The following is a 25,010-nucleotide window of genomic DNA, read 5'->3' as shown; positions in this document are numbered from 1 at the left end:
CTTATAAGGCTGGCAGATAGCCATCTGGGAAAAAGAGAGACAATTATGTACCAATTATGCCCATGTCAACTCTGAAGCGAAACCGGCCTGGTTACTACCTCTACAGCCATTCGGGCCAGATTATCTGTGGGCCCTCCAGTCTCAAATTGTTTCTGTCTGATCCAAAGTTTCCAGCAGGTTGGGTATGCCTTGGGTTGCTTCTGTAAAAAAAAGTCACCTCGCTGGACCCAGGAAGTGGAGTTTTTCTGTCACTGTAGCCTTAGGATACATCCTGAAATAAAGATGGCTCAAAACTTGTTGGCTTTTTTATAAGGTAAAAAAAGCTAGCAAGATTTGGTAAAATTCTTTTTTTCCCCTCCTTAACATTGAACCAGAGTATTGGATAAACCTATCCTTATAACGGCATGGGAATTGGAATGTGTTTGTTTTGTTCCTTGATACTGGTTGTGCTTTATTATGGTACATTTTTATTTCTATTTTGTTTTGATGTTTTTAACTCTTTGTTAGCTACCCAGAGTCATTACATGTGAATTGGATGGGTAATTACATAAATCATTTTAATAACTACATATAAATAAAGACATACTGAGAAAAGCAAGCTGGGGATTCATTTGTATTGTGGAATGGAGAGATGTTTGGGTGGACATGGCGCTCACATCCCTTTTATAAAGTTCTTTTGGTTGCATTTGTCGATGTGTATTCTCTATTTCCTCCATCTTTAAGTATACCTCTTTTTTCCCTCCCAATTACAGCGCTCCTCAAAAATGGCGAAATATTTATTTTGTGATAACCTTGTTCTGTTTTGGTTTACAACTCTTATAAGAAAGAAGTTCGGTACAGTAGTCCTCATATTTATTTGGTCTTGCTTGTGTCATTAAATCTAAACCGAATCATTGTTATCCTTGTAAAACATCCTGCATCCTGTATAGCGTTAACAGTTTGTGTTAAGGTACTATTGCTCATGATGAGTGCAAACCCATAAACACATCCTTTTGAAAGAAATGCACAGTGGAAACTTGATTAAACAAGGGAAAGAAGATTTCATTAGAATCTAGTTGCTGCTATCATTTATAATTTAGAGCTATCAGAGAAGACACGGCTTTTCTGCATTTGTTTGAACTGAGGTTTAATGGCTTAAAAATTTATTGAAATCATTATAATTATGGATTGTAAACCAACCATACACTACTCTGTATGGAGGGAGAAAGATAAATATTTCAAAATTATAATTTGCAGATTTCACAAATTCATTGAATGGCATGGAACATACAGAAATGCAAAGATACCTTACACCTTTCCATTTTTTCTGGATTGTAGTCAATAGCTAGATCCAGAACTAAAAATAAAAAAACTCATGCCTTAGTAAAACCTCAGTAGAATGGAATTTAAATTGGCTCAAGTTGTTTTGAAGAAAGAAACATTTTTAACTTTACCCACAATCCCTTTTCTTTGGAAGCCATTTAATTTAAGGCTCCGATGTGATCTCCCATCTGGGCAGTTCAGAGAAAAATCTGCTGAAAAATATGTGCCGTCAGACCCTTCTCTGGATATCTTGCATATGTTGTCTTGAATGGCAAAAACATACATCCATATTCTGGGAAAGAATGGAAACTATGCAAATTGAAAGAATAGCGAATTCATTCATGATACACTGTTCACTCTATTCTATATAAACCTCTAACTTACATTTGTGTATCATCTGCCTCCACATTCTAAGCAAAAGGCCAAGGTGCATTTGCATGACATGATGACACCATTAAGATTCAAAGCTTCATCATACATTCAGTTACAGATTTGTAAAGCTTATCTGTCTAGAGATTGTTGATCTTGCTGACCTAATATAATCAGTGAGGAGATTGTGAATAGTGTTTGGGCATACTAAAGTCTCATCCTGAAATCATTATGACATATCTGGTTTAACATATTTTTCGTTATCTGCAAGCCATGCCTTTCAGAAACAGCCATGTGTGTAACATCAATTACATTATGATTTGGGGCATTAGATTATAACCACCCACCTATCATCTCGTCCAATATTTCATTACTTATACTTTTTTCTAAACCCAAAGGATCCTCTGGATTAGATTGCATAGATAATGCAGATTCAGAGCAGGAATGATAAAATATCATTTGAATTTCAAAATCAGGATGTGCTCTGTGTACTTTTGGCATGTATGAGTAATACATTAAGAAGGCAACATCAACCAAGAAAAAAAGCAACAAAATGCAAATTCATGCTGGAAAATTCCCTGTATAGAAAATACAGAATTTTTGTAGACCCTTCTTCTGAAGTTCAAATGAAAAAAGAAATCATCACACATTGTATTTATTTAGTAGCTGGCATACCAAACTGTAGAGGAAGCTACTATACCCCAGCTTACCTTGTCTAAATGTTTTTGTTATCTGCTGGAGTAAAATGCCCCTTACAAGTGACAAATTAGAAAAGGCATTTTGGAAATGGTGGGAGGAATTTAACAGAAATGTTAAAAACTAATCTTTTCTTTCAAACTGTTTTTGTTTTCTCTATCAGCAGTGAACAAGATCCTATAGGCATTTACCATTTTCCCCACTTGATCTCACAGATGAAGTTAAATGACCAACATTCCCCCAAGCAGTTTATTTAGTATGTTACAGGAGATATATTAAAGGATGGGAAAATGCATAAAATCAGTACAGTATTAAATGGGAAAATAATTTTTAAAGCAAATCTATTGAGGGTGCAAGAAATGCTTCACACAATACATTATATTTAGGAGAACTGGGAAAGGAGTAAAAAAAAGGCAGCTTGATGGGTAGAAATAGAAAATCTGATTAGACTAATATAAAACAATTGGAAAGTCATCCATTAACTTCGCCAAAGAAGATTGATTCATTGCCGAAGGAATGCCGTCAGTTCCACAGAACACAAGAGAGACTGAATGTTATAGGTACAAAAATCTAATTTTCAGCCTATTTACTAGACCTGGTATAGGGGAAATGTAGCTTGTTCTCAGAGGGAACTAATGAAGTGTGATGAATTATGTGAAGGTGAAAGATTAAATTAAGAGAAAAAAATAGGAAAATGGAATAATATGAAGAAAACAAATGGAACTATTACTTCAGGCTCTGCAAAACACTTTCATAATGGAAATTTAGTTACTGCCCCCAACCACCATCTAACATATAAATAAGATTCCCTCAGACAGCAGTGTAAAAAAGCAAAATACCAAATGGTACATGTATCATTATTTTGGGTAATCAAGATGAATCATTCTTTTTCAGATCTTGAAAACAGCACGGGCTATACAGAACTAAGTAACTTATTTTTCAGAGAGAAAGAGAAATTTCATCAAATGCTATATGTTGACCATTCTAAATATGTGACTCTGAATAGCTCACAGTTAAAAATAATATGAAGACAGTGAAACAATGCAGCTGAAACCATATAAAATCATATCACATATTCTACAATAAACTACCTACCCATAACCACTTAAACTATGCAGTGAATGCTGACATTAAATGCAGAAAAGTTAATGTATTTGATGGAGAGGAATAGAACCAGGTAAAGTTTTGCCAAGTAATGCAAATCATAGGCATGCCCATTTTGATTTTATAACACCTGCAAATTTCTGGCATATTGTGGAAGTGTGAAAAACCAAGTATATATAAACCCATGCAATTTTTCAACCTTTTACATTTTACATTAACCGTGGTATCTGAGTGTTGGCAAAAATCTAGAAAGTAAAAAATAATAACTATGCACATTCAGAAGATCAGGATAGCAGGTTTAGTAAAGCAAACTGCCTTCTGAATATTTGGCAAAGTCTGCTGCAACATTTAATTTTTAAAAACAACAACATATAAATATAGTTGTTATTCTGTTCAATGCCATTTTCATAGCACTGATTAAATATCAAATGGATGATTCTAAAAGGGGAAGACATCTAAACTGATGTCTTGTGGATAGGGATATTATATTGAAGAAATTAGGACATGCAATGGTCTCTTTAAATGACTTCCAGCTGTCCATACGCCAGAAACATAAATCTAAGGAAAAGCTGTACTGATTGTAACACATAGGAATAGCACTTGGGGCAATAGCACAGATGCCACAATGCTACACTTTCAATCAAAGAGCTGTCTAAGGGAGAGAGAAAGAGAGGAAGCAGTCAGTAACATGATTGAAGAGATCCAGATATAATAAGTTTTGGAAAATCAGCATTTTGTATATTAAGAAGCTAGAAATATTAGTACTGTGGTTGAAGTATCTTCAACTGCTAACATGGCTTAGGACTTCATTTAGCTTCCTCAGTATATTATTATCTTCTTGATTCCCAGTTTTGCAGATTTCTGGGGATTTCTAGTTGACATATGGGTAGTATTATGAGCATTAAAGATTTTTGTATTATCATCATAATAAAAAAACAGGCACAAAGGGATGAAATATCCATGTAGCTCTGTGTAATCCTTCTATTATCTAGGCATTAATTAAACTGAAAACCCATTTATGGTGTAATACTATTAAACAGGAATGAAAAAAAGGAATACATTTGACTATTCTTAAGCCTCAGTGTCATTAAATAACTTCAAGGCTTTCAGAAGTACAATGGCACTGATCAATTTATTATTTACATGTCATACAATTTTTAAAAATAATATATTGTGCTGCTTTACAACTATATGCAGTCAAGTGGTTATTTTTGGTTATTATCCCCAAAAAGTTTTACAAAATATGTGTGAGAATTTGTATGAATGCATGCCTTTTCTGTCATCTGAACTGGGGAAAGAACCTATAACTGCAATTCTTCATCTGTAAATGTATATGAGCCTTTGCAGACCTCTTCTTTGGAACCTGTCAAAACCTACAGATGTGTTTGGTGCTCCTCCTACTACACAGCTGTCAAATACCTTCAGGTCCTAAGAAAGACATAGTGAATTCAAAGAAACAGTGACATCAAGCAAGGTACGAGTTGAGAACTTGAAGAACGGGAATGATTGGCGAATTCTGAAACCAATTCTTCCTTATATTATATTTTTCGCACTATAGGACACACTGCCCATAAGATGCACCTAGGTTTAGAGGAGGAAAATGAGCAATGACAAAGACAGAAGGGGTGGGTTCAGCAATGTAATAGGACCCCGCCACCACCGCCCATATTTTTTGCTCCATAAGATGCACAGACATTTCCACCCACTTTTTTTGGGGAAAAGTGCGTCTTATAGAGTGAAAAATATGGTAATTCTCTGTGATTCACACACACGGGTGAGTATTCTTATGTAGAGAAAGGACTGACTAGGCGGCTCAGAGCAAAACTTGGTGGTTGCTAATTTTCTTTGTAAAACTATTGGTTCAAAAGAAAAAGAAAAGAAACACAGCCTTTAGAAGGTCTTTGGAAGGTCAAGAATAGTAAAAAAAATTCTTAAAAGTAGTAAGACACATTATTCAATATGGTAATCCTGTGAAATGACAGTAGAATTCAATGATTGTAATGTAACCACTTTGAACATAAGCCAGGTGGCTTTTAAATTGGGGGGGGGGAGAATTATCAAAGGTACTGCTTGGAGCCTTCAGGCTGGCATTTACAGATAACTATGCTATGTTAGACATACAGTAAAACCTTCTTGAGTATAAAATGATATCTTCCATTTGAAAGGCTAATGACTTTTGGTTAACACATGAACATAGTAAAAGGGATAACACTGGATAGCTGCAGTCTCTATTTTCTGTCACAGAAAACTTCTAAACCAGCAGTGTGTTCTTAGTCTTATTACTTTAATAGTTTGTTCTAGTGAAAAGAATGTCCTAAATATTAGCCCTAGCCTCCAGTGTCAGTCTGGTGCAGCAGACTTATCAGGGGGATAGGTTTTAGATGCTTTAAGTGTTTATTCATTATGGATGTATGAACTGCCTTGGGAGTGATGTGTTTTAACTGCTGTTCTATAATTTTGCTGATGCTTTTTTAGTAGTTATTAGCTATCCAAGTTGCATGCTGAGTGAGTGGCTACATAAATGAAATAAATAAAAAACAAACAAATCAATCAACCCATGGTATTTCAGCATTCATGCTTGATGTGGAGAGTGAGAGGTCCAAAGATTATGACATGACTTTCTAATGTTTTATTCTCCATGAATGCAGTAAGCTGTTGACAGTGAAAACTTGACTGTGATGTCTCCACTATAATAATGCTAGGCCAGGGGTGGGCAAACTACGGCCCGTGGGCCACATCCGGTCCGTTGGTCATTTTAATACGGCCCACCTCTGAAAAAAAAAAATTCTCCTCTGAAAAAAAAATTGGGGCCGGCCAAAAGAGACCCTGCACTGTGCGCCATAAAATCACACACACAACATGGAGCTGGGCAGCCACTTCCCTGGTGGCGGGGCTGAGGTCGCCGTCCAGGGAATGCCCACTGCTTTCCCTCCACCTGGGCTCCACTCAGGTGTCCGGCTCGGGCTGTCAGGAGTTGCTACCGCAGGCGCAGCTCCGTGCGGCTCCAGTCCCGCGTTGCCTTGGGAAGGGAAAGGCAAAACCAGGAGCCGCTGAGCCTGAGCCTCCAGTGCCGCTGCTGCCGTTGCAAAGCACCACCGCAGCTCTTCTTGTTTGCCTTTCCTTTCCCGAGGCAATGCGGGACTGGAGCCGCGCGGAGCTGCACCGGCGATAGCAACTCCTGACTCAGGGGGCCTCTGAGGGGAGGGGAAGGAGGAGAAGAAGGGGGAAGGGGGGGCAATTCCCAAAAAATCTTGTGCTGACCTGGCCCGTCTGTCAAATTTTAAAAGTCCATATGGCCCCCGAGCCAAAAAGTTTGCCCACCCCTGTGTTAGGCAATAGTATTTGGAATAATGAATAATATTCTTTTTCCTTTACAAAGATTCTTCATGTGGCAAGGAGTCAATGGCACTGAAGTTGGCTTGACCCAGGAGTCATTTGAGGTCCCTTAGTACAAGAGTGGCAAAGGAGTAATATTTTGTACAAATTGGATTTCTGGGTGCTCTATCACTTGACAAGATTATCGAATTTTATGTCGAAGAGAATGCCATCCAACCAATTTGTTCATTGTAAGAATGAAGACTACCTAGAAATCGAAACCAAAAGAGAAATGAAAGAAGCCAAAGGAGGAACTTGGGCCTCAACTTGAGCACTAACTGGATTTATCAGATACAAAATAAAATATATCCAATACATGCATATACACACAGTATACACTTATAGTTTTGAATAGATTTTAAAAATTTAAAACATTTCAGTTTCATCTTCTAAATTATTTTTAATCTTATTTTTTGTGTGATGCATAAGCAATAATTCAATCTTGGATATACACTTCCCATTCAAACATTTGCGTATTTGATGTTTCTGAATTCAAATCAAAGTATTGTAAGGTCTCTACCTGTGTTTGTTTTACAAATTCTTTATCATTCAATAGGAAAAGGTGATTTCTCAGCTACCCAGGCCCCAAGTCACACAGGGTTTTAAAGAGAAAAACCAATATCTTGACCTGGACTGCAGCCAGAGCAGCTCCTTTTTCTGTGTGACACTGTTGGCTGCCAGCCGACAATAGAGCAAGTTGAATGCCTGTCACAGTTCAATGATAAGTAAAACTCAGAACTTTTAGAAGATGAGAGTCTTTTTTACCACTATCTTAAGAGGGCAATGATAAACGTAGTCAACAAGGTTGGCATGGGTTGAGACCAGGAACCTAATAAAAAAAGCAATGAATCCAAGGAAAGAGACATAAAACACAGTGAGGTAGAATCCAGAGCTCTAAGCCCAAGAACAGCAAGGTAAGCATGACATAGCTGTGGCTTGAAAAAAAAATATATTCTTAATAGCTGCTCCCAAGGAGTCATCCTATTTTAACAATCCCATAATCTCTTGCAGGGTAAAGTCAGGGCAATTGAATGGGGCAGAGTGTTTATTGGCCGGATGTCCTTCCTGTCCCCAATGTGGAGTTTTATTTAGCAGATATAATCACAATATGTCCAGAGAGAGAAGTATCTGCCACTACCTAGAATTGAACTCACAGCCTTCTGGTTGTCAGGTGAGAGCTCCACCTCTAGGCCACTGCACCACTCAAGCTGCTCCCAAAGAGTGAGGCCAGCAAATCAATGATGCTGAGCCTCCACCCCAGACAAAGCTGTGGCAATATGCTCTTCAACACTGACTCTTGTTTTAAATCTTTATTTCTTGCCTCTGCTTAAGATAGAGTAGTTGATCCTGAACCTGGGAGACTGTGAGTGGTTGAAGGCATTTTCCTCAACCAGAAAAGAGGTCATTGGCTCTATCACTGTTGGAATCACTGATGTCAAGACTATTGCTTCTAGATGCCACTGATTCCATTTTTTCTTTCTCTGAGGGCATGTGCAACAGTATAATACTCCTGCAGTGGTGATGCTAACAACAATATCAAGACCAGTCACTGAGTGCATTTTGGTCCATCTAAAGTTTCTGACCAAATTACAGTAATCTAATTGGAAGATGACAAGAGCATGAGTGAGCGTCCTCAAAGCATCCTGTTCCAGGTAAGGGTGCAGCCAAAACTGAGGACAAACTCTCTTTGCCATGGCTTCCACCTATTCCTTGAGCAGGTGTCATGAGTCAAAAAAGACCCACATGTTGTCAATGTACTGTTTCCAAAAAACTGCAATCCCATCAAGAGTGAAATCCTTGATGATACAATCCTTCCGTCAGAAGGTTTATGAATAAACAGTCCCTCAATCTAACCCAGATTGGGTCTCAACCTGTTTTTTCCCATCTAGACACTGGGAGTTTCCAGGTATGTGAATGGGTTTCTACTGCATGTCCCACTGAGGCTTGGGACTAGATGCACAACTGGGGATCATAAGCATATTTGATGATCACCTTGAACTGGCAGCTGATCTCTCCTAGCAGCTACTAGTAGATGTTAAATAGGATGGGAAAAGCTCTAAGCCTTGGGCATTTCCCAACAGAGCATTGGAAGTCTAATCTCTTTCTTGCTGCAATCACCAAACGAAACTATGCACTTAGGAGTAAAAACACAGCAACCCAGTGCCCTAAATCCCAAACCTTTCAAGCAGCTGAGAAAAATATTGTGGACAATCAGCTGAAGGATGAATGAGCTGCCACTATGGCAGGTGAAAACAAGCTCAAGCAGTTTTGTGTGAGCCATGTCTAGTTATACAGTGCATGTTGGAAATGGACTATCATCAAAGAAACCTAAAAACAATAGAAATTTCCAAATAGGGTCTCCACAGACCCATATGCATGAATCATGAGATCATGGTGAAAACGTCACATTAATGAAATCACTAAAAAGTTGACTCCTCTATAGAACCAGACACACCTACATTCAGCTAACATGTCAGTCCCTCTAGCTGTGATGTGTAATTGTTTATAAAGGAACTATGAATGGAATTCTGAACTGCTCTGGTAGTTAACTGGTTAAATGTAATAGATAATATACTGGAAACAGATTTTGTTACTTATTTATTTTTGGCAAACAATTCCCACTAGGAAGCTGAAAAACAAATCTGGTTTCAAGGAGATTCTGTTTGAATAAAAACAAATCCACAAAGAATGTATTACTGTTGGGAAATATACTAGAAGGCATGTCACAACATACATAAAAATATACATTAATATTTTATATCCTATGGGAAAATAGATACTAGTCTTCAAAGATATTTAACCACACTGAAGAGAAGTTGGGAACTGTGTACACCATGAACACATTTCTAATAGAATTCTTCATCAGAATTCTGCAATACCCTTTTCCAATTGCTGTGATTATATTTTTATTGGGATATATCTACATATGTTAATTTGTGGATATGAAATACCATATGATTGCAAAATAGCCTCTCCTCATAGATGCTGATAATTTTAGTTTCCTTTTTCTTTTTGAAGTTCATTGCCAGTATCCCAGATATGTTCACACATAGAGGTGTTTATTGGTAATTTTACTTTTATCTATCTATCTATCTATCTATCTATCTATCTATCTATCTATCTATCTATCTATCATCTGTCTATCTATCTATCTATCTATCTATCTATCTATCTATCTATCTATCTATATCATCTATCCTTATATTACCATGACGTTAAGCCTTGCAAAAAGGTAATTCTTAACTCTTTGTGAACCAAGCTACCTCAAATGGGCTAGCTTACAGTTCATGTCTAAAACCTGGGACCTATGATTCCTGAGGGACCGACTGCTTCAGTGCTATTGGATGCTGCTGTAGTCACATGATCTTCAATTTCAACATTCTGTGAGTTTCCCAGTCAGTCTCACAATCCCTCCCTCCTCAACCTAGCACCAGCCATTTATGTGCCTGTTGTAAACAGAAAAAAGGGAGGAATACAGAGAAATGAACCTCTGTGTACCCTTAACAGTCCATGCTCTCTTGACCTGTGCTACCACCCTGCATCTTCCCCAACTTGAGCCCCTCCCCGCATGTCTTCTCCAATACACCTCTTGCACACTTCCACACTCTCTCCCTGATCCGCATTACCCCTCCATGTACCTTACCAGATGTGAATGGCACTTCTTGTGCACCCTGATGAATTTCCAGACCCATGACAAGCCCTGCATGCCTTCCCTGACCCACCACCTAACTCTTCATTTGAAAAGTTCCATTATACTTTTCAGCCAGTTCCAGAATCCCTTGTTCCCTCCCTCCCCCAGCTTACTTGCCTACTGGGAAGGGAAGGACAGTGTTCCAATATCACAGCCAAAATACCTGAAGGCAGGATAAAAAAGCAATGAATGGAAACTAATCAAGGAGATAAGCAATCTAGGAGAAATTTCCTGACAGTTAGAACAATTAATCAGTGGAACGACTTGCCTCTAGAAGTTGTTGGTGCTGCAACATTAGAAGTTTTTAAAAAGAGATTAGACAACCATTTGTCAGAAATGGTACAAGGTTTCCTGCCTTAGCAAGAGGTTGGACTAGAAGACCTTCAAGGTCCCTTCCAACTCCTAATCTGTTAAGGGAAGGGGAGATTTCTGATATTAACTTCAAGTTTCCCACAAGGGAATTCAATAGGGAAAGTGGCAGGAAGTTGGAAGTCACTCCCACTGATTTTGTTTTTGTCAATCCATAGTGATTCCTTTTCTCTATTTAGATGAGAAAATATCTTTGAAATGATAACCCAATTCTCTGGTGATACTTAATATTTGCTTTTTTTCTCACAAGAGCTACACATGAGGTGTTATAATGTCTGTTTTCAATCCACTTGCTCTCTCATCATTAGCATTTTTATGAAAAGAACTACTTTCTTTGCACCAGAATTATTTAAGGACTTTCAGATGGGTACTAGCTTGCTTCACAAATGTGACTTCTTTCAGCTTGTCAGTAAGACATTAAGGAATTCATTTTTTTCTCACTGCTATTTGTCTTAGTGTCCCCCTTGTGAAATTAATAATCCTGGAGAAATTTTGGAGGCTTCATCCAAGACTTTGAGGGTTATTGGCAGATTTGGAATTGTAAATCATAGCAGTTTATTTACTCTTCCTTTGTACAAATTTGTAGGTGGTTGGTAGTTTGTTCTGTTTTCTTTTTCTGGGAAATTAAAAGGTTTCTTTCATCTAACAGATATCTACACTTTGTGATGCTTTTAGTGGCTTTTTAAAAAACCTTTCACTTACAATGTTAGTTGTGATTTTAAGTAACTACTAAAATGGAAAAGTCTTAACTTCTTATTTTAGATGCTAATAAAATCTATGCCAGTTATTTCATTCAGTCAAAATGAAACTGAAATGTTTGAGTCATACTTAAAATGAACTAATAAACATTGGGAAGTTTATCTTAAAATACTTATCAAGTCTTCAGAGACACAAAAATAATTGCTCATGCAGATATCTCTACAGCCCTCTAGCATTAGAAGCCTAAAAAACAAACAAACCAATATTTCCAAAGATATTTTTGATGTGAAAGATCCATTATAATATTTTTTTTCATCTTCTTTACCTAGAAGTGAGAAAACTTTGCTAATCCTGGAACAGGCACAATTAATTCTCTGTCATTAAGACAAGCAGAAAGGAAACAATTTAAGAATGAATCATATATATGTGTGCTCACAAGCCCACTTGTGTGAGTGTGTGTGTTGGAGGGAATTTAATTCTGCTCAAATACCCAGCTGAGCCAAAGTTTGTTTTATAGGTGATAAAGTTTGGCTGATGGAAAGTCTTGTTATATTGGAGAAGGGAGAAAGATGCTTGCAGAGTTAGGGATAGTTGCCAAGTAGTTTGCAAAGGGATTTTAGGTCCTTGCACTTTATTGCTTGGGATTATGTGATGTGCTTATCACAATAATTTGATTTTGTAGTTTCTACTCTGAGCAATGCTTGAAACCTCCAAAGGTATTAAGCAATTTAAAATTTACTGTCAGATAGTCACACAAAGGGACCTTGGATAATCAAAAGTAGCAAAGAATAAACAGTAACTACTTGTTCCTACATCACCACTATTAGAGAAAAAAATGCATGCCTTAGTGAATTGCAACATACTGCAGCATCAACTAATTTAGGAACCACAGCTTTGATTATGAATGAAAAGTTTGGTGGATCTATAGGATAATTGTTACTTATATCAATCTGTCCAACAACAACCTGTATTTCTGAATTATAGCATCTTAGACAAGCACAATGTCTTCACTTTTTTATTGGCTATAATAACAGAATTTTACAAGTCTAATTAAGCTGTTACCTCCTCCTCTTTCTTATAATTAAAAAAGTAAATTAGGGAGGGGTCTGTTTGAGTCACTTCCAGATGTTATCTGGCTGTTCTAAACTTAACAAAAAAAAAACGTATTCAGTTCCTGTTGCCTGGGCAACAGCTTTTGCATATGTTTATCAGGGTCATCTGAAAAGGCCAAGGAACCAGAGATCTTATTGCTGATGTACACTCAATAATAGAAAATTGAAAACACTAAAAGAAACCTGTAAGTGCCTCATTGATTATAGAAATTGTATCAAATTGTGGAATGTTCTTAAGAAAAAAATGGGCATCTCATGGAATCTTATTGTCCTTATGCAAAGCCTACACACACAGAGGAAGCCATAGTCCAAGTGAAACAGGGCAAAACAGACTGACTCAATGTCAGCAGAGGAGTGAGACAAGACTGTATAGTCTTTCCTTATTTGTTCAAGCAATATGCTGGATATATAGGCTAGAGCCAAGAAATGTCAGCTGGTGGGGATTAGGAGATGTGCTGTTCTGACAAAGATCATGCCCTCTGGGTTTCTTTCATTTTATGCTTTTATGATGATGTATGCCACTCGGGATCACTTGTTGAGATGGGCGGCTATAGAAATCAAATAAATAAAGTAAAATAAATAAAATTACTGGGGGAGGCTGGCTTGGAAGCAGATGACTATGGTTTTTAAATTGGAAAAAGGTAACCTCCAACTGGTAATGGTGTCAACACTAGGGCTGAAGACCTAAACACTGATAACTGAAAATGGTAATGAGAATACTGAAAAAAATGGGACAAAAATTAAATAGAAAGAAGACATAATTAATGGCAACATGTACAGCAACTGTCGTTAGAATCAACAAAGAAGATAGCTGTAGATAGCTTCTGCTTTATAGGTTCAACCACAAATAACAAAGGAATCAGCAATATGCTACAGTAGCCACAAAAGCCTTGGGAAAGGATCTGTACCTACAAAGATTATAATTATAATATTTAATATAAAAATAATTATGCTGTCAGTAGTTTCAGAATACAGTGTCAACTCTGAAGCTAGATTGACTGAGGCCATCTTGAAGGCTTCAGCATTGCCATACTGGTGATGAGGTATAGCGGGGTGGGGGGAATAGAGATAGTTGGGGTTTTGTAGCCAAAACAAAATAGTTTCCCCTGAGAACCAAGGACACTCCCACAGGTGGCTGAAAAGAGGAGGACTGAAGTTTCCAAATAACCAGACAGCACCATGATTGGGCCATGTGACTGACTGGTTGGGAAAGTGGGGAAATTTTTTACTTTTAATTAGATGAAAACTGTGGGAACTTTTAGAGTCAGTTTTCACCAGTCCATGCCAATATGATATATCCAATAAAATGTTCTTTAAGGAATCTACTTGCTCAGTGTTCTGTTTGCTATGGGTATATTACTTGGAATCCTGACATATGGAACTGAAAGCTGAGCATTGAGAAGCAGGATGGAAAAACTATTGACACTTTTAAATTTTGATGGCGGAGAAGGTTGAGAATGCAAACAAATAGATATTGCAGAAATCAATCCAGATTTCTTACTCCAGGTACAATCAAATTATCATAGTTTAGACACATGATATGAAGACCTAATGTGCAATGTGGAAAAAGCGAAGGAAATAAATTGGGTGGACTCAATTATAGCAGTAATTATGAATACAGCATTAGAAAAATTGCAAAGGCCAAGTTGGCAACAGATGATCCTAGAGAGTGTCTATCTATGTGGTTCCTTACCACCCACACAATTATGGCACGTCACATAATCAAATCATTCATTAGTCTGTTTGAATTTAATTTGATTTAATGGCATTAGGGCTACATTTGCATCCTACATTATCCCATGATAAGTAAATAATGTGGAAGCACTGTCCCACTACTTTCCTGAGTAGTGCAGCTATAAAACCTATCTGTGCTTCAATAAGCATTTCATAGAAGTGCCACTGCCAAATTAACCTAAAATATAACGCAGAATCCTAGTATGCTTAATACAATCCAAAATAACATGTGTAAAACAAAACATGGATGAGTTTAGCTATCTTATTTGTAAAGGAGTAGATATAGTTACAACAACCAGGCAAAAATACACACACTTGGAAAAAACTGTGAGCAGATTCAGCCCTGCAGTCCTGAAAAAATGTAACAATCTGAAAAGAAGTGCTTCACACATGCATACACACATTCAAACATACAGCTCTGTTCTGTAGCAAGGATGGTAAAAACATGGCAAGATACTATCAGAGTAAAATGCAAGGTTTAGTAGCCAGTGATGTATTTTTCAACTTTTGGGGAAGAAAAAAATCTACAGGCATTTATTATAAATCTCCATGGTATTTAGCCTTTCATTTTCTAGATTGAAGAAGTGATACTTTATCATCCCCAACACACCCTTAGGTTTTTAAGAACACAACTGCCAGAAAAATGACAATTACAATGTGGCATATTTACATTAGGCAAGAATGCATTCTAGATATGTTGTATCACAATTAGTGTTCTGTAACTTTACAAATTGGTACTTTTTTTTACAAATTGTTTTTATCTTTTCCAATTCTCTGACTTATCACTGGAACTTGAACTTGAACCCCTGAATCAGTGAAATAAGATTTTCTTTAAAAAATAATAATAAAAGAAATCGAAGAAGTACAACTACATGCATACAACCCTTCTGTGAACTCTTTTCATAACAGAGACAAAGCTCTCTCCCTTGACATCAAAAAGAGAACCAGAAACTTCCTCCTCTAATCTACCCTTTATAATAGGTTTCTAATTCAAAAGCAAACTATTTGCTAGAATTAAACTTTGTCCTAATAAAACTTAACAATCCGGGCTCTGAGCAACTTGTTCTTTGGAATAACTATTGCCAGTTATGATTGGCACAAGAGCTTGGAATAATGCTGCTGTTGTATTTTGCACCTACAAGCAAACTTTTTACTGAGCCAGCATTAAAGTAACTCATCTCCTGGGAAGATTACCCCTGTCTGCATGGTACAACATCAAACAGAGCCCAAGCATTGTACAAGAAGTATAATAGGTCTTAGAATGTAAACTCTCTGGGAAAAAAAAATCAAAATATCTATGCCCTTTTATTAATGGGTGGGTAAAATCTCTTACCTTTAGTAGCAATTCGAACACACTGAGTTTTGGTCTCCTGTTTAAAAAAATAAATACATTTAGTCCAATACATCTTGGCAAATTCTAAAACAGTAGTTTAATGCATGTTATTATGTACAAATTATAGGATGATGAAGATGTGAGTAAGAAATGTACTAAATGCAAAGGCAAAATGAGTTTGCACTAATCTATCTTTATAGTTTTCCAAGAGTTACTGAATCTTCCAAGTTTGCTTGCATATTCAGGGAATGGATTTTAGGTAAGCAAAAGTGCATCTAGCTAATTTCTCTCTCCCTCCCTTTCCTGCCCCCCCCTCTTGATTCTAACTGAATATATAATCTCAGCAGCAAGAACAACTCACTGCTTAACTGCTAAAGAATGCTAGATGGGTAGGAGAAGGTCAACTTTTTAAGTTAACCCAATCCTGTGCTCAACAGATATGTTAACCCATTCTTAGGTGTTTTTTGTTGTTGCTGTTGTTGTCCCTTTGAGTCAGGGTTGAATCCTGGTGACTGCCAGGAAAAGTTCCTCCAGTTTTCTTGACAAGATTTTCACAAGTGGGCTTCCATTTTCTCCTTCTTAGGACTGAGAGAGGATGACTAGCCCAAGGTCACTCAACTGACATTGTGTCTAGAACTCACGGTCTTCTGATATCTAGCCTGATGTGTCATCTACTACACCAAGCTTTCTCTCCCTAGCTATTGAAATACAAAGATACTGTATGATTTGAATATCATCCTGTTGATCTAGCAAAATGCAAGCTAAATATATAGGAAGATAAATACTTGTGACACAACTAATATATAAAACTAAATACTCTATCCAATTTTACATTCCCATCAAATGTGGAAGAAAGTTCCTTATATTCATATTTCCATCCCCAATTAAAAATCTCTAATCCAAGTTTAAAATTACAAAAAAGAAGGGTCACATACCATCTAGAAAAGAATTTGTAAAATAGTTTTTTCCCCTAAAGCCCAGGTTCAGAGATCAAGAAAATGTTTTTTATTCAGAGGATTTTAAGCTTAATTTCTGCCATCTCAATTGAAGGCTGGGAGCAAATCGTACCATACTTGGCAAACAGTTTCCCAATTCTAGTAAACCAAACCATGGTTTCCTTATTTTGGCTTAGTATGCTATGGGAACACAACCAACTGTATTTTATTCAAAGAACCATGGCTACACATGCCACTGATTAGCATGAATATGAACCCAGTCTGTCTGTTATTAGGCATCTTTCCACACACATGTATGTTTCTATATTGACACCAATATGGTCTCAAAAATTTTATGTTAAGCCTTCTGTTTTTCATCTGCTGATCTTCCTCTCAACTGAACTTACCACTTAATTTGATCTTCTCCCCCCCGCTCCATCTCTGAGAATACATCACCAATTTTATGGTCATTGATTTAAGCACATACTAGCTTCAGGAAAATCCTCCACCTTCAACAAGACATTGTAGGATGGTCTTAAAAATGATGCCATTTTCCCATCTTGCCACAATATTCAGCTAATTTTTATAATTACTACATTAGGCAAGAGTTCATTCTAGCGGTTTGATGGTAAAATCACCGAAGCTGAAACATCTATATTATTAATTGCAGCCAAAATGCAAATGGCAGGGTAGGAAGATCAGCCTTTCTAAACCACATTAATTATTCTGAAGACTACCAATTTAACGACAAATCCTCCCTTGCTCCGCTCATCTTTTCCCAACCATCTGCTACGGGGACATCATAAGCAGGTGACCAAGGTTTTATACAAGGCCATGCTCACAGTATGGAAATCACAGCCCTAAATATCTTGGGAACTATCCCAAATGCTATTTCTTCCTTTTCTTGTCTCATATTTTGGTTTATAAGAGAAAATGATTCAATGGCATCAGCATGGGAGTTATCAAGTCATGTTGCTTTTCACACTTACAAGTACCCAGCAGTTCTGAACTTCCTGTTGTTTTATTCTCTATTGATATACATACTGAAATAGAAGCACTACTCAGTGGCACTAAAATTTCAAACAGTGAAGAAATTGCAGTAGGAATCTCTGGTCATACCTTCAACACCTGCACAGCAGTCAAGTAATTTCTAACTTGTTCATTGAGTTTTTGTACAAACAAGGAGTAGACTTAGATCATATTTCAAATAAATGGCTTTTAAAAATGTATTCTTTTTATTTGAAATATGGGATGAAGGCTATGGAAACTTGGTACTTATGTACTAGTCTGCCAGGCAACCTAAGTTTTCTTTTACCAAAAGCAATTTAATATTTTGAACGGTGAAAGAGAGATGAAGAGGATTATTTGTTTTGAAAATGAAAAGCCATATGATGGCTAAACTGATTTTACTGAAACCAGTACTTTAAATATTTTTGGGCAGAATATTTCCCATTAAAAATGTTGTATGTGGAATTTATGGATTACATAAACTTTTTTTTTCATTTCAGAAAGAAAGCCCGATTAAGGACGAAGACCTGAGAACCAAAGATTCCCACAAATTGAAATTAGAATTAGAATTATATAGAATGAGACATCATATTTCTGCTGACAGGTTTGAGATACTACTAAGGCAAAGGAGATTGTCAATTTCAATTGCTCCCCTCCTTCCTTGAAGACACATGCATACCTGCATGGATACTTGATATTTTTTCAGGCAATAGAATATCTCGAACTATACCAAAATATGAATCCAAATGTTGAAATCTGGACAGTTTCTTTGTTTTTTAAGAATATTTTATAGATCTTTGGTTATACTGAAGTTTTTCTTTTATTGTTATTAGTCCTCATAAATTACATTTCTAAGGAAAGTGGCATAAACAGTAGAATTTTTTTAACCCATAAAAATATCCATGTTATTCAAGGATAACAAGTTGTTTACCACACATGGCAGGTAAGAAACAAACAAAAAAAGAGAGACAAAATTCCCATGCTGATGTTGGGACATCTCTCTTGATCATAGTCTTGGTCTTACAGTACAGGAAAAACAACTGATTTAGAGTCATACTGTAGTTGGGATTGTTCAAAATTGAATGAATGAATGTTTGGATGAATCAACGAACAAGAAAGAAGAAAAACCTGTATGCACTTACCTTTTCAACACTGCTCATAGCTTGAAAGTAGATATTATACCCTTTCCGAGGCACCAAAGGTGGGTTCCAGAAGCCTTGATAAGTTCTATTGTCACCAACTGTGAAAGCTGCTGCTTCTGGAAGATTGCCAGGAGGCAATTCTGCAGCAAAATAATAGGGCGAACCATTGCTCAGGGCATTTTGATAGGTGACAGGAATCTGGTAGCAATCCATTGCACCGGTTTCTCGTTTCGTCCGATGAGGATGCAGCTCTTCAACCACAATCTGATAGGCGCTGTTCAAGACCAAGAGAGGAAGAATGCTAGAATGAGTGAGTACATCACTATATAGCCATTGTGCAGCATGTTTGGTTTAAAAGGCTATACTAAAGAGATGGCAAGATTGGAAGTACTGGTTTTACTCCAATTCTATTCTGTTTATATGTCTTGTCCTTCCAGGAATCTAATGGCAAAGAATCTCCACTGTGTTGTTGTTGTTGTTGTTTGACATATGGTTGATTATGGGATAAAAATACTCTGATCTCTTCCATGTTCTATTCTGGGGTCCCCAATCCCCTGATCATGGCCCACTACTGGGCCTTGAGCCTTTCAGAACCGGGCTGTGGAAGTGGTTGATGAGCATGTGCACACGCATCCTCACTTGCGCAAGCACCGGGCAAACATGTATGTGTGCACTCCATTTGTGCAAGTAGGTGTGCATGCCATTTGTGCAAATTGGAGCTGCTTGTGTGAGTGCACTTCCCCATTGCTCATGTGAAACCATCCCCTCTCCCCCCCTCCAACCAGGCCGCAAAGCCAGAAAGGTTGGGGAACTCTGTTTTATGCCATTGATCCAAGTCAGTTAACAACTTTACTTTTAGATGTGTTCTCTAGATATTGTTGTTGTGAGTCATCCGCATAAGTTGGCCTACAGCACATTTTTTTTTTGTTCTTCTAAATTGTAGGTTGGTATTCATAGAGGTTTGTTAGCATTCATAACGACAAAGTAATTATAAAAAGTTCTTGGGATGATGATGTTCTTGTGAACAATGATTATACAGACTTTACTAACACACACCCTTTGCTTCAGTATTTACCTTCCACTGTCCATGTTATGAATACAATCAGTTCTGAACATGTTGATATGCCTCAACTGGCATGGCCAAATCACAGTCAGGGTGTTTCGTTTATCAGAGGGTTCATTTTCTTTATAATTCTGCTATAAGTTATGGCAGTCTGTTGTCCCTATGGTGGGAATCCTTGCATCTCCATTCCTCAGCTTTCTCTCCATCCATCACAATCTCCCCAACCAAAAGGTTCAGCACCCTGTGCCTAGCACCTGACTCTCAATTTTACAAGAGACTTTAATTTTTAATTTTAATTTTTTAATTTCCTTCATGTTAACCACCCAGATTTCTGCCTAAATAAATACATTATCATACCAATAAAATGAAATAAAAACAGGAGAGTGAATTGGATGCACTTGCAGTTTATTTTATTTCCTGTTTGTGTGGAGTGGGAGCAAGACATAGGGTTATTTTTGTTTCTTCGGGACTGGCACAATCTATAAAGATGGTTCATGGGTGGCATGGGCTTTTTTTTTTCATTCTTCTGTTGCTAGCAGGAGAGTAGGTACCACCTAGCCTGCAGTGATTCCTGCATTTCAAGATCAGCAAAACTGAAGGTGATTGCAGGTGCGTTTCAAACTGCTATGCAAGGACTGGAGAACGGAAATAACTTGAGAATACTGAGAGTTAAAAGCTCAACATATCTGTTGAGCACAGGATTGGGCTTCTAGGAAAGCCTTTCAACTTTAAAGGCTTTGGCATTTGAGCAGTCCAAGACCAGATTTCACATTACATAGAGTAATTTGTAATAGATTAAACATTCTGCTTGATAAATTGCAGCATTTAAAGTAAGCGCTTGCCTTTGAAATGATCATAGGGAAAGCTCAGTTTTAAGGCTCAACAGGGCAGCTCTAAGCCATGCCTGAAGCACCAAATTGCATTTGTCATGTTATTCCAAGACAAAGCATGTTGACAGGCATCTCTACCTTTTGACCTTGATATGACATCTTGACTTACAACTATGCAGATCTAAAATATAAACGACATCTTGTATTGCAAGAACAGATGGAGAGAAATCTGTCCACTCTCTCCAAATAGTCAGCTCCTTTCCCTATAGTTGCCACTGACAAATTGTTGGAGCAGATGGCATTCAGCCTATTTAATATTGCAATACAAAATTCACCAATATTTATTTATTTAAGCTATTGGTAAACTTGCCATTAGCTTCATCTCAAAGATAGCACTTGGTCATTTCTAAGGAAAATGCCCATTTCAATGGAGATCATAATTATAATCCTTTTTCATGCAGGAGAAAGAGGCAAAACAAATGAATTGTTACAAACAGTTGAAAATGCAGCATTCTGATCTTTTGACACTGCCATCAATCACGAAGCTGAACTTAAAACTCTCATTTTAAAACCAGAATAATAATGTAAATTATTTCAGGATCTTTCTCCCAGCCATCTGACAAAATGAAAGATGATAAAATAAAAAGTGGTCACTTCAAAAAGTAGGATATTTAACCCAGGATATATATATCATCAGAAGGACCGATAATCTGAACTGGTTCAGATATGTGATCAGATCAGGGGTGGACTGCTGGGAGTTTGCAGGGGTTCAGGAGAGCCCCAGCTAAGATTCTGTGCAGTTCGGAAACCCCCAAACCCCACTCCTGGCTGGCCATGCCCCACCCACCCTGCTCTCCCAGGAGTCCCTACACGGCCCATTTTGGATGCAGGTAAGTGCAGTAAGCGCACAGAGGCTCAGGAAGGCCGGAAATGGGCCTGTTTCTGGCTACCAGAGACCCTCTGGAGCTTGGGGAGGCTGTTTTCGCCCTCCCTGAGGCTCAAGGAAAGCCTCTAGAGCCCGGGGAGGGCAAAACACCGAGGTGCAGGAGGCTGACTAGGCCATACCCACCCAGCAACCAGGCAGAGAACCCTTTGCTAAAATTTTTGAAGCCCTCCCGTGGATCCTATGTTCTATGTCCTATTTTCTGAAATCATCTGCTAGCTGCAAATATAAGACTATTCATCCCTTAAACATGGATAAAATAAAGGCCTTCTGTGGTGGAATGGGAAATTCTTCTGCCCCACATTTATTATCTATGGTCACTTCAACCATATCAAGAGCCATGGTGGCACAGTGGTTAGAATGTAGTACTGCAGGCTACATCTGCTGACTGCTGGCTGCCAGCAGTTTGACAGTTTGATTCTTCCAGCTCAAAGTTGACTCAGCCTTCCATCTATCCAAGGTCAGTAAAATGAGGACCCAGATTATTGGGAGCAATATGCTGACTCCATAAACAGTTTAGAGAGGGTTCTAAAGCACGGTGAAGCGGTATATAAGTCTGAGTGCTATTTCTATTGCTATTCTGACCTCAATACCAACAGCTTCATCTAAACATACATGCAATAGATAGGAACATGTAGGCAGACAAGGAAGACCAATCCAAATTTGTTCAAATTGGACAAAAGCGAAGCCTCTCAACCAGGCAAAGAAAAAGCAGATGATTTACAACCCAAGCCTGGAAGTTACTCTGTGGGGCTTTTACTACCTCCCAGGAACAGTAAAATGAAAGCTTGGATGTTCAAGAGAAAAACAAAATGTGAGTTAAAGTAACACTGAACCAGGAAGGGACCTATGATTTTAGAAATTGTTTGGGTACCAAAGCTCAGCTAGAACTCTCTCTCAGGAGTTCAGGTTTTATTTCAGCGAGTGTCACTCATTAAATGCTTTAACATCCTTGAGATTTTAACATTCTTGCTTAATGGCTATAATTTCAGGTTCTCTGGACAGGCTCAGCCATTTGTATTCTCTCATTATGGATATGGAATCGCTTTAGCTCTTGAGTGCATCCAAACTGGAACAACTCAAGAAACCATCAGTCTTATTTCTCTCCTGAACTATTTTCTGGGAGATTATTTTAATACACTGCTTGTAATTTCAGCAATGCTCTAGGAGCAATTTCTCCAATAGTCATTGTTCTCACAAGAGGCTGTTTATTTTTAAAAAAATAAAACTCATTTTACAAATAAAGCTTGTTACATTGTTTTGGCTCCTACAGGAGAGGGACTGGTTTTCTCCAATACGTTCAAGGTTACACTACAGTTACGGGAGGGAACATAATAGATTTTTAATTTATTTTCATCATTCATGTATTCCTTCATTTGTCAGAAGAGGCTTTGGATTTGTTCTACCCTATGATGTTAAAGTGGGGGAGGGCGGTATTCCCTATTGAGATAGGTTGTGGCAGCAAAAGTACTACAAAGCCACTGTGCCAAGGACAAAATGAGTAAAGCTCAAAGAATTTCTGGGAAAACATGGTAGATACTCTCATCTTTCATCCTATGAGTCCATCCCTAGCCATTATAATCAGAAAGTCAGGCAAACTATATTTTCCTTCTGCCCTTCATTAACTATAGTTCAACTATCCAGACCTTGTTTTTAGTCAAAATTTCAAGCTGCTTTCCAAATCTTGTTGTGTTATTAGTCCTATGTTCTCACAGGACTCTCTCCAAAACATTGGGTTTCTGATTGATGGGGATACAGTCCTTCACAAGGCCTTGTTCAAGGTCATGAGATGGCTATTTTAATTGCTTTTTACCTTGGCTGTTGTTTATGCATTTTATTTTGTTGTTGCTTTTGTTCTGAACAGCCATTAGCCTCTCAGAGTCACCACAGATATGGGCAGTCATATAAACTGCCTAAATAAATAAATAAATATTTGATTGCAGGGCTGTGTTGCCATTTCCCGCTGAGGAAGAATTTAAAAAGAACAACACAAATGCACACACAGTTAGCAGAGTCTATCTCTGAGCTAGAAAAATCAAAGGACATTCTTCTAACCACAGAATTCAATGCAATTCATGGAATAAGGAACAATAATTGTATCCCCAACTCACTGAACATTGGATAACTGAGTTTTGATACATTTATGAAAAATCTGCCAATGAAAAGTTGAGCGGTACGGTGAAACTGAATGAAAACTGAATAGATAACAACTGTTAAACATGAATCCCTGGATTCTCTATATAAATTAGCAGGTCATAATTTGGATGATTCCATGTCTGCAATATGGAAATAATAAAACCATAGTAGAGTATCTGTTTTCTCAGTTACATTCCTATCCACAGTATCCAACTATTAATAGCAAATTACCTCACAGGTTTAGGCCATGCTATGTCTGAAAAGAATGTCAAGTAATCAATTAAAATGCTCTTAATCGAGATTGGATGTGATTATAGTTATAACTATGACCTTTCAGGGTTAATGAGCCAGAAGCAAATCTATACCACTTCAATATTAAATTCATATATTGTTTATTTTGTTCAGGTAAAAATCTACTCAAGTAGCAAAAAGTAAGGTGAGTGTGATGCGGAACCAAAAAGCAGCCTGAGCAAAGGGTGATAAACAAAGTGGAAAAGTTTATTCTATGAATATGTCCAGATGCCTTTCAATGAAAAGATATAAAATTGTCTGCATTTTGGGAATCTAGAATCTAAGTTTCAAAGATTCACCTAAACAGATGGACTACTCCATTGGGAACAAGGCAACTAATCTTAAGACTTTACAGACACAGCTGCTCTTGTTTTTCTGAGCAGCCAATGCAACCCAACCAACAGGGCCTTTGCTCTCCAAAGTACCAAGTAATCAATAAATTTGTCAATGTCAATTTCCATCCTGTTTAGAATAATTATAATTCTTGCCACATACTGTATACATCTGAACTAAACTGTGTTGTTTCTCTGTGTCATATAATAATATATGTGGATATGTGGATATATGCATAATATTTATTTATTTAGTCATGTTTATGTACTGTATATTGGAGATGGTGACCCTTTGAGAGCTGTATGCAATGAAATTTCATTTTAATGTTATGTGTCAGCTTTGGAATTCTTATTCAATGCTGCCACATACTTGAGAAAATGGGAGAGGGGTGATTTTAATTGAGTAGCTCTTAGTAGACAAAATAAAATTCTTTTGTTAGTTCAAGGTCATAGAGTGTGGCACAGGAACAAAAAGGAACTTACTTTGGGATTGGTTCATGTGATGTGGTGATGGGGGGAAAAGGGATGGTTTGTAGTTTGGGACAT

The 25,010-nt window shown here is 37.5% G+C and overlaps 1 protein-coding gene across 26 annotated transcripts in view; it reads right to left on the bottom strand.

Annotated features, from left to right (window-relative positions):
* The window catches only part of PTPRK (protein tyrosine phosphatase receptor type K), a 390,148-nt gene that overhangs the window by 59,722 nt on the left and 305,416 nt on the right, over positions 1–25,010 (bottom strand). For all 26 annotated transcript variants that reach the window (XM_087941283.1, XM_087941299.1, XM_087941305.1 and 23 more), the window contains exons 12-13: positions 18,870–19,143; positions 15,785–15,821 (exon numbers count right to left, since the gene is read on the bottom strand). In XM_087941283.1, the coding sequence (XP_087797409.1) occupies positions 15,785–15,821; positions 18,870–19,143 (311 nt within the window). The remainder of the gene's footprint in view (positions 1–15,784; positions 15,822–18,869; positions 19,144–25,010) is intronic.

This window comes from Pseudonaja textilis, chromosome 1, assembly GCF_049901715.1.
Source record: "Pseudonaja textilis isolate UNSWEBS1 chromosome 1, rPseTex1.2, whole genome shotgun sequence".
Lineage (NCBI taxonomy): Eukaryota > Metazoa > Chordata > Lepidosauria > Squamata > Elapidae > Pseudonaja > Pseudonaja textilis.
The sequence above is the reverse complement of the archived record's forward strand: the minus strand, read 5'-3'. Positions and strand labels throughout refer to the sequence as shown.